This window comes from Tasmannia lanceolata, unplaced genomic scaffold (assembly GCF_043159265.1).
Source record: "Tasmannia lanceolata isolate RefF3 unplaced genomic scaffold, GAP_Taslan_0.1 ptg000932l, whole genome shotgun sequence".
Lineage (NCBI taxonomy): Eukaryota > Viridiplantae > Streptophyta > Magnoliopsida > Canellales > Winteraceae > Tasmannia > Tasmannia lanceolata.
In genome coordinates, this window is record NW_027519596.1 from 12,537 (window position 1) to 22,893 (window position 10,357).

Consider the following 10,357-nt stretch of genomic DNA (forward strand, 5'->3'; position numbering starts at 1 on the left):
TTACCGCACCAGCAGCATCAGCAACAACTGCAACTACATCAACCTACTAGAAACATCATGTTAATCAACAGTATAAACACTCACAGGCGAGAGTTGACGAGCAAATTTGAGGAGTTGATGCATTCTATTAGCTCGGAGAAACACGCATCAATCGTCAAAGCTCAGTTGGAGGTTTGTTTTGCATTAATAAAAGACTGAACTAACTAAGGAGATGTCACGCATACAACAAATTACCACTTGATCTAATAGTTTACCAGTAACCGGTGCGAAAATTTTATCGTCTTGATATTTCCCTCTACTTATGAAGATATTTTGTGACCTAAAAAGAGGCTCGAATCAATTTGGATGTGCCTCAGAATCTTTGCAACACCTCGAACTTGACGTCTCGTTTGGCGAGGCGATCCACAAGATATGTGTCCCGGAAACAGGCTCCAGGTGTGATCACTCCAGGTGCAGGTAGAGCTGACCTATCGAACAGGAGGGTCATTCCGGCGTGGACCAGGAGTCTTGATGTTCCTATGTAACCTGGATCGGGTCCACTCACGCGGGTGATCAACTTCTTCTTGGGTGCTTCTTCGTGTTGTCTATCGACATCCTCTAGCTTCTCATCCCAACCATAGGCAATGATAGTGTGCGAGAAGGTACGCCTCTCTAGAGCCTTCCTTGGGACTCCCTCCTTCGAGACGGCACCAAATGAGAACACTCCTGGGTAAGTTTTCAACATGTACCTACCTGCAGAAAACTTGGCCATAACACCAAATACCGACATTACCATCATGAGCATGATTGCCTTAAAAATTGTTCCAATCCTGAAGTAAGTCTCACAATATAATGGTCTCTCCTTCAGGGTATTGTACTTGAGTACTTCGCTCCTCCTTACCACTGTTTTATCGCAACCCGGGAAGGGCAAGCAATAGCCTTTGACCTCATCGATGTAGGTCAAGAATGGACGGCGTTGGAGTGGGTGCTTGGATTTGCTTGGCGGCGGAGGTAGAATGTCACGATATAGCTTTTGTCTCAGAGGCCTAAGCTCGTTTGCACAGGCATATCCATAGATGGCCGAGTGCCAAGTTCCAAAATTCAACATGGGTCCCTCGTCGGTCGATTTACCATCTACGATTATCTCGACACCACTGAGGTCGCCTTGGAACTGTTTCTTTGTCCATGTGGTTCCCATGTCGGCGGGTATGGAATCCCAACCGGAGGCACTGACAATATAGCAGCCCTTCTTCTTGGCCTCATTGTAATACTTCAATTGCATACCCTCCAAGAATTGAGGCTCCCCAGAAACGTCAACATAATCGGTGGCGGCCTCGACGCAAGCCTTCACAATTGGCTCACCAAAGAATCTGAACGGACCAACAGTTGTGATCATCAGCCGAGTCCTCTTGCACATTTCAAGTATTGACGGGTAATCGTCCACTTGAGCCTCGATTATTGGCACCTGTTTAACCCAGTCGAATTTTGTTATTCCAGCCACCTCGTTAAGCACCTTCTGAATCTTTTCCTTGTTCCTACCGGCGACGGCCCATTTCAAATTGTCCCGCTTGTATAATCCTTCGTCCTCCATTGAGATTGCCATTTCCTCGACAACATATTGGCCGGTGAAGCCAGAGGCACCGAAAACAATTGCATCAAATTCCCTAGCCATTTTGGAAGCCACTAATTTAGCCAAACTACTTCTCATAAAATACAAGAATGTGATAATTTAATAATGTAAATTTTTCTTTTCTAAGAATATATTTGAGTATTTTTCCTCAGTGGTTCGTTGTTATCATTGCGTCACGAGCATTGGAGAAGTTAACAGGTGGATTGGGGAGTGAAAATAAGACGCTGGATAACGTGTAGCTGACGGGGAGTCATGCTGGATGCCAGCCCATTGCCGAACTCCACTGTCCTTTGGCGCTCGTAGCAGAATCTTCCAGTTGATGACGCGCCTCTGTGCGTGAAAGTGTTAATGCGCGTGTCGTACCATTGCGTGCCTAAATTCACATTACACGCGCGCGATATTTGCCTCCCAACACAATCAGGCCAGACGAACCTGAGGACTTAAAAACCAATCAACTGTCTCGAATGGCCTCATAGTATCAGAGGCCAGCTATCATCAGCTCATAATAAATGCGCGACTCGAGGGAACTGAGAAGCCCCTTGAGTTGTGTGTGGGCTACAAACTCGTGAGGTGAATACCTAATGAGACGCCGAGGTCCCCACGTCTCGCCGAGACATGTCTTCGAGGTCAAATTTACCAGCCGAATCCTCACCTGGCAGCCGCCGTAGTGCTGCCAGAGGCTGAACGGCCAAGTAGGAGATTGACAAACGACAGATGAGCTAACAATCGTTCAAATTTTATTGCTGTTGTCTCAGTTCGAGAAGACATCAGCTGATCTTGCCAAATTGCGTCACGAACTTTCGCGCTCGCAATTGCGAGGCTGGTCAGCTGACCCAGGCGTAGGAATCGCCCAGATTCCTCTGCCACATGGAGCACTCAATTTTCTTATACAAGCTGGCATTCACCTGCTCAATATTGGCCTCCCTTGTAAATAAGGAGAACTCTCCCATGTCTTGTTTGTCCTTGGGCGGGACATTGACATCATTATTATTGTTGGTGTTGTGCACAAACTCCTTGACCATCCTGCGTATTTCACGTTGGAATTTCAAGTCCCTTTCGCTGGGCACAAAGTCATTGGGCACCTCGAATTCAAATCCAAAGAAGGCAATCAAGTCCCACATGTGGAAGGCAAATTCTGGTCTCCTTGCCGGCGAGAGTTCATCATCGTTGTGGTTGAGGTGGCCGATTTTGGAGTTCGAAGGCACCGTTTCCACGATGTACCTGGTCACTTTGAAATGCCTGTCGCGCAAACTCCGCGCCAGCCTATTAATAGGACAAGTCTGCCTTATGTCGCTCGCCATCGACAGGTAAGTCTCCTTGGGCGCGCGCCCTGGTCGCTGGCGAGGCGTCCCCCCGCCTGGGGGCACCGAGTATACCTGGCAGGCCTCAGCGAAGGTCTCCATGGAGAAACTATTCAAACTGGTGCCAACGTAGCGCCTGAAGTCCGTCCAGTTCCAGGCGTCCAAATCGCGCGGACACGGCCAATACTCCACAGCCTGAGCCGTTGAACCTAATAATAGTTGATAGGCTTGTTCCTCGGCGGCGGCGGCGGCGGCGGCGGCGGCGGCGGCGGCGGCGGTGGCGGTGGCGGTGGCTTCTTGTTTCTGATTGGTTTCAGCTGGTGGTGGTTTAGTGGCACAAATTGAACTCGCAGTCTCAGGACAATTATTTGCCTGGCTTCCATGTGTATCGGCAATATGTTTCTCTTTTGGGCTGGGCGCCGCCGAACTGTCGCTACTCGAGGCGGAAGTTTCCAAAATCTCATTAGCCTCTGGCTGGTGGTGGTTGCCGCTGGTGGTAATATTTCCGCCGCTGGTGCTGGCCAGAGCGCCACTCGAGGAAGTGGACTTGCTGGGGATCACTTTGGCCATCAATTAGAAGCCGCCGAGGCCGAGGCTGAGGCTGGGCCTTCTTACTACTGGACGCCAGCCTCGAGCTAGCGCCACCGCCGGTTTGTTGACCACTTGATTGGTTTTTTGGCTGGCTGCGAGGGCCACCAATTAGCGGATAGGACGACTGGGAGCCAACTAATTCGCGATCAACTGTTACAAACTGATCGGCCAAAATGCCGCGGATGGGCAAACTGTTCTGGTCGTCCAGTCGGTAGGCCGGCTCGTCTTTGCCCAAATATTGTCTCACGATTTGCTCGGCGCTCAAGTTCATGAGACAATCGAGCGGCTGCTGAGTGGTGGTGGTGGCCGTGGTTCGCTTGGTGGCACCCAGTTGCTGTTCCTCCCCGAAACAGCTCGACTGGCTGGCGAGCAGTCGCTGGTAGTGCCTATTGGCCGTCTCGTATGGCAAATCGTAATAGACTGTGGGATTAGTCAGCCAGGCGGCCCTAAACAAACCTCCCGCCGAGAACCTGAGGTGCTGGTGCTGGTCTTGCAGGCGCTGGTCTCTTGAGATGCTTTCGTCCTCCTGCTTGGGAGTTTGGGGCAACATTAGCGCCATCGGCAGGGAGCTGGCCGAATCTGGCCCGAAGAGGATTATATTTCGCGGGTCGCCGCCAAAGGATTCAATATTTCGCTTGATCCAATTGAGAGCCACCAATTGATCCCAGAGGCCATAGTTGCCCTTCGCTCCCCTCGGGTCCATTATTTTGCGCTAGCTGCTGGAGGGTCATGAAGCCCAGCGCCTGGAGTCGGTAATTGAACGCCACGAGGATGACATCCAGCTCTGTGTTCGTGGGTTCGTATTCGTGTGAAATACGGGTGCGACTGGTTAGAGGTGGCGCTGATGAGTAGTTGAGTCTCTAAATCTTGTAGATTATATATTCACCTGCCGCCAGTTTGCCACTTGGACGGGCGCGCATCCAATTAACTCGCTCCTCCTCCTCCTCCTCCTCCTGGTGGTGGCGAGGAGCTCGCGCAGAGCCATAGGCCAGGAAGCCGCCGTGAATATAAACCATAACAGGCAGTTTCTGGAGCAGACGGGAGGTTAACTTAGTGTCGGAGTTGATAGTCAGTCATATAGATAGAAGCGGCGCCACTTACCTTGAATTGGTCGCCCAGTTGGGGCGCGTACACGTCCAGGTAAAGACAATCCTCGTGGCCAGTGAAGCGATGCGTCATTGGACTTAGCTGGGCGCAGTGCCGGTGGCCCTGGTGCTTAGTCTTAGTCAGAGGTAACTGTTGTTGTCGTGGCGCTCGTTTTTCCTGCCCGACTTGTTCAAGGTCAATGGGCCCATTTTGGGCCTCATTCAGGGGGGTTGCCGGCGGCGGCGTGCCGTCTGAGGGCCCCGACGAGCAGAGCTCGGGGTCAAGCCAAATTGGTCTGGGGCGCGTCCAGCGCCTGGGGCCCACCGGCGGACTCGCGTAGGGGATCCCGTGGAACACGATGGCCTGGCCTTCGGGTCTGCCCACATGGAGGCCGCACTCGGTTTGTATAGTCAGTGCCCTCGTGAAGCTGCCGCCGACGTCGCTGCCGTTCGAGTCCACCTGAAAAGAGTCCTCGTCGTCGTCGTTGTGCTGTTGGTCTTGGTCTTGGTCTTGGCCGATCTCACTCGAGTGTTGCTTGTCGTTTTTATCTCTCGCGGGTCGCAGGAGACGATTCACCGACGGCGGCGGCTCACCTGGGTTGCTAATTACTGGCCGGAGTTCTTGCTGGTGCTGCTGGTGGTGGCTGTGGAAGCTCAGCGTGTACAGGACCATCAAGGTCAAGACGAGCACCAGGCTGAAGAGGGCGGCCAAAAAGGCGGGCGCCTGGACGAGGCTCACCAGGAGGCTGGTCTTGTTCCTCTGCTTCCGGCTGAGTAATGCACTGATCGTCTGAGCCACTGAGCCACGCGGCTCCTCTTGAAGCCACTCTTCTTGGCTTTGCCATTGCCATTGCCTTTCTGGGTGTTGCCCTTCTTGTGGGCCAAGTTTTGCCGGTGGAACTCGAGGTCGTCGCTCAGGTTGTTTGAAAATCTAATCGGCTGGTGGTAGTGGTTGGGGTAGGCGTCTCGGGTGTGCACGAAGGAGGAGTCCTCCATGCTCTCGTAACTGCCGCCGCTGATCACATTTCTTTGAGCCAGAAACTCGCCAAAGTTCTCAATCATCCGCTGACCGCCGTCGAGGACGCCCTTGAAGGGCAGCCGCACTGGGTCGCCCCTGCTCTTGATGCTCAGCTTTTTGCCGGCTCTCTTGAGGTTCATGTTGCTGCTGCTGCTGCTGTTTTTGTTGTTGTTATTGAGGTGAAATCTCACTTGAGGCTTCACCTGGCTGCCCTGGAGCTCCTGGTCGGCAGCCACGAAGGGCACTCGATCAGCGCCTGAACCGTGCATGTTCGCCGCTCTGCACTCGCACCCAGACTGGAGTCTTGCTACCGACCGATTGGCCACTTCCTGCGCTTTGGCTCCCCCGGTCGCCAGTGCGCACTCTCGCAGTCGGCAGTCAAATTCTTGCCACTCGGTCAGGCGGGAGGCCGTGGCGACGGCGGCGGCGCGCGCTAATTTATGAAATTATCCTCACCAAAAGTGGGGAAAAAATGTGTCCTGCGTGCAATTAATAGGCTTTGCCAATTCCAATTTTGAATCGTCCTCTCGAGTGGATTGGCCTCCTGGGAGTCTCCCACTCGCAGCATCCAGCAATTGAGATTAATATCCAGCCTCTAGCGGAGCTGCTCACTCGACTAGATGAATAAGCAACTCCAAATTATGGTTACCAGCTGAAATTCGAGTCCTTAGTTCGAATTTGTTTCTCTGTGAGAAATTGGAGAAACCACCGGAAGTCGGCGGGCTCCCCATTGGAACCGAGCACCATCTCCGAGGTCCATGGAGAGCAGGGGGTCTAGGAGGAGGCTAATGTGAAAGAGGCAGCATATAAGAGAATAAATTGTTGGACGGGCGAGGGGTGGGGAGCGGCGCGTTTAAGATAAATCATGTAAATGTTGTTGGTTGGAATTTCGAGGGGGGAACAGCCCGAGGAGAGCCAACTGTTTCCCCCTCCTCTCCTCTTACGTAACTTGTGCGCGCCAATCCATTTGCACGTACAACCGTTGAATTAAATGAGATGGCAAGGCAATCGATTCGCGTGTTGAGGGCTGGAAAAATCTCGGCGCCGGAGGAGGGGGATTTTGTCGTTTCGATGGCGACGGCGGCGGCGGCTCGAGAGGAAATCACGAGTCAGCCCCGAAGTTCAAGCCGTGACTTTTCGCTCGAGAAACCTATTGGTTCCAATGTGTCGTCGTCTTCTTTTCCTCCCTCGAGTGTCCCCGTAGAAATTCAATGGGAGAAAATATATCAGGATTGTCAATTTAAATCGAGTTTACTAGCCATTTTCCATCTCATTGAGTTCGTCTCCAAAATACGAAACGCGCCCACCGAGAGGATCGTTTCCTTGGCTCCGATTTGAACTTTGCGCGAGCCGACTAAAACTCAAGTGGGCTGTCAGATTGTCATTGTCGTCATCGTCGTCATCGTCGTCGTCTTCGCCGTCGCCGCCGTGCTTGCCGACAGACAGTCGGACCGACAGGTAAATCTCGTCGGCAGGTAAGTCGCTCGCTGGTGGGCGTGTGCGCCGCTCATCAATCTTGCGAGTCGCAGTGGCGGGGTGCGCGCGCGCGCGCTCAACTCTTGTGTCAAAACGCACAAGTCGCCGCCTCCGGGCGGGCTCATGACTCACACGCCCACTCGCCGGCGCTCGAGTGCTCGCGACCGCAAAGTGGGCGTAGGTGAGCCTCAAGTGAGGGCCTCCTCTCAAGTGGCCTGGGCGGCCCAGACTGCCGATCAATCAAGTCGGCGGCGGCGCCAGTCGAGGATAGCAGGTGAGCGCCGCTGGCCCGAAATTCAATTTGTGCCTGGGCAAGCGCGCGCGCGCCTAGCGACCCTCTGCGCCTAGCGCCGCCGCCGCCAAGTTGATAATTTCAGGTCACACGGAGTTAAATCAGCGACCGAATTCATTTATATTTATTTCCCCCTCTGGCCGAGCGTCCGTTTCGTCCGTCATATATCACCGGCTAGCCTCAAAGAGGCGGCAACTGCGGCGGCGGCGGCGGCGACGCTTGTTTGTTTCCCGCGCGGCGCTTTGTGCACGAGTTCATCTCATCTCATCTCAAGTCTCCGCCGGCTTCCAGGGGCAATTTCGTGTGGGGCCGCCAACTTCCGGCGAGCCCCACACAGAGACAATGACTCGTCTTTTAGAATTCCGCTGGCGACGGCGGCCAAGGCGGCGAAGGCGCAATGACATTTAAGGCGCAGATAGATAATATCGGACTTCGCACGGGGCGAAATGTGAGATTTGGACGCGGGCGGCGCGAGATAAAATATATGAAAGTGTTTGGCCGACAACAAAGAGGCTGCCTCCGTTTTGTTTGCCCTTTGGGTATCATGGAAGTTTGTGGCCAAAAGTTGTCCAAACACGACGTTCGCCTGCCTGGCTGGCTGGTTGGCTACAAATTATGGCTGCTGCCCTCCTCCACCGAAATACGATCTCTGCGTCGCCCCCTCTTGACGCCTTTACCTCCCCCCTCTGGCTGCTCACTTTTTGACTTTGATTGACTGCCGCAACTTGCGAGCCAAATTGAGCTTGAAGAGCCAGAGCACCGGAAGTCGTATATTTAATAGCCGGGCCTAATTAAGGCGCTCGCTCATCGCAATTGTGTGCCGATTTTACAGCCACCGGATCGAGTTGCGTCATCGCTGTTGGTGCGTTTGTTTGCGGTGCGGCGGCGGCCTGGCGAGCAGCGAGAGAGAAACCCGAAAAGTTTCCTCCCGCTCCGAGCGGCGGGCTTCATCCTAATGGCCGGCCGAGTGTCCAGCAACTTGAATTATTTAGTATAGTGCCGCCTAACCAAATGCATTACAAACCGGCACTTTCAATGAGCGCGCCGGCTTGTTTTTGAGAGGGCCAATGGAATTTAGTGGCGCAATTGGCGCAATCTCGTGGGACGCCGATGACGACCGCGGGGTTCGTATTGTACGACTACTTCTACCACTACGATCACGACCACTACGAAAACGACGACGACATCGTGAGATTATATCAAGTGAATGGCGCAGTTTTTGTGTCCGTACGACTCGTCGCGTCGCGTCGAGTCGCCAGTGAAATGCGGAGGAGCGCTAATGTCCGATGTTATTACTAAAGTATTGGCAACATCTCGATGGTTTCAATGGTCTCGGTGGCAATGTCAATGTTTGCACATAGCGACTCGCGCGCTATGCGCCGCGCGATAGAGACGAGCGCGGAGGGTCGGCGAAGGCAGACGCGGCGCCGCCGCTGCAGCCGGCCAAGACGAACAAGTGGCGCCCATTTGAGAGGGGAGTTCTCGCCGAGGAGCCAGTGGAACGGAAACAGTGGCTCCAACGGCAGCTGATGGATGCACTTGAGGCGCAATGATAAATGACCTCTGAGGATCCGTCGAGAAGGAGCGTAGGAATTTCTTCCCCTCTTCTTTGGTTGCCACGCAGCAAACTCCTGCTCGTTATGATGGTGGCCGCTACTGCTGGTGTTGCGACTCGCGAGCCTCCATTTGGACAGGTAGATTCCAGCCATTGATACGGATACTCAGTCGTTAATTGTATCTATTGTGTGGCCAAAGTTGTTGTTGGCGCCGGCGCTGGTGCTGGCGCAACTGCCAAAGTTGCTCAACGTTGAGGATCATTATGGTGCTGGGGCCTCGCCTATCATTTGGCGAGATCTCACTGCGGCGCCTCTCGCCAGTGAAACAATCGACGCTGATTAAATCCGCTGGCCAGCCAAATTTTGAACGAACTCTTGCCTGGCGGGCGGGCGGGAGAGGCGTGTGCTAGCTCGACCGAAGGCCGTTATTTTTTAAAGTGTTTTTCTATTCCACCGGAGGGGGAGGCAGTTTGGCCCCTCGTCTTCCCTCACTCCCCCCTCCCTTCCCTCCGCCCAGGGAAATTCGAGCCTCAAAAGTTTGCTCTGAGCAAGCAAAACCACATGATTGATGATGATAAAATGTTTATCGACTGGCAAGCTGCTGGCCAGACTCGCGAAGGCGCGCGCCCTATGGTCAGCGTTTGGCGCCGGCGCGCTTTTTGAATTTGCGCGCCTCCTCCTCCTGATGAAGTTTTGATCTCCCATGCCAATTGAATAGGCAAAAGCGGGTCTCAAGTGTCGATCAGCATGATGACGATCGGCACTCAAGACGTCGACGACAGCGAAAACCAATCATCATCATTCGCCGCCGACACTGAGAATTTATGGTTCCTCCGCCGGCGACTTCCGGTTTGTTCGCGCGCCCCAGAGCTCAGCCTCCGAGTGCTGATGTCTCGGGGCGTCGGGCTGAGCCCAGCCCTCGGCCCTCAGGTGAGCTCAAGAAGCTCAGGGAGGATATCCAGCAAACACATAAACTTGACAGGTGACTTTGGGCGCTCGAAGCCATCGTCTTGGTGGCCACTTCATTCCGGGGAAACCAAGTCGCGTTGAGCGAGACAATCATCTGGGAGCCTCAAGGATGAGCCCACTTTACTTCCGCCGGCGAGCCGGCGCAACAAAGTGGGCCGAGCGGGGGATTGAGAGTTGAGAATTGAAAATTGAAATGAAATAAATTTTGCCTCAGGACAACCGCAACAACGACGACGACAATGACACAACAAAAGCGCCTTTCTTGCCGCCGACTTCCGGCGCGAGCGCTGGAGCAGCCTCGTCAAGGTCCTTCGGTCGGCTGTTCGTCGTCGTCGTCCTTGGGCAATTTATTGGCCTATTTAATTTGAACACTTGTTTGACGCCAATTGATGGCTTCTCTCTCCTCCCTCTTCGCCGTTAGGCGCCAACACAAGACCTTTTGCTCTTCCGTTTCGCGAGA

At 53.8% G+C, this 10,357-nt stretch overlaps 1 protein-coding gene across 1 annotated transcript; it reads right to left on the reverse strand.

Annotated features, from left to right (window-relative positions):
• Positions 1 to 352: 352 nt before the first annotated feature.
• LOC143869092 (uncharacterized) lies at positions 353 to 1,651 on the reverse strand. The gene has a single exon (XM_077376241.1). It carries the CDS (start codon positions 1,649 to 1,651, stop codon positions 353 to 355), a length of 1,299 nt encoding a protein of 432 aa, XP_077232356.1.
• Between the last annotated feature and the right edge of the window lie 8,706 nt (positions 1,652 to 10,357).

What these genes read in the sequence shown, in the direction of transcription:
- LOC143869092 (XM_077376241.1), bottom strand. Translation starts at nt 1,651, where the DNA reads ATGGCTAGGGAATTTGATGCAATTGTTTTCGGTGCCTCTGGCTTCACC.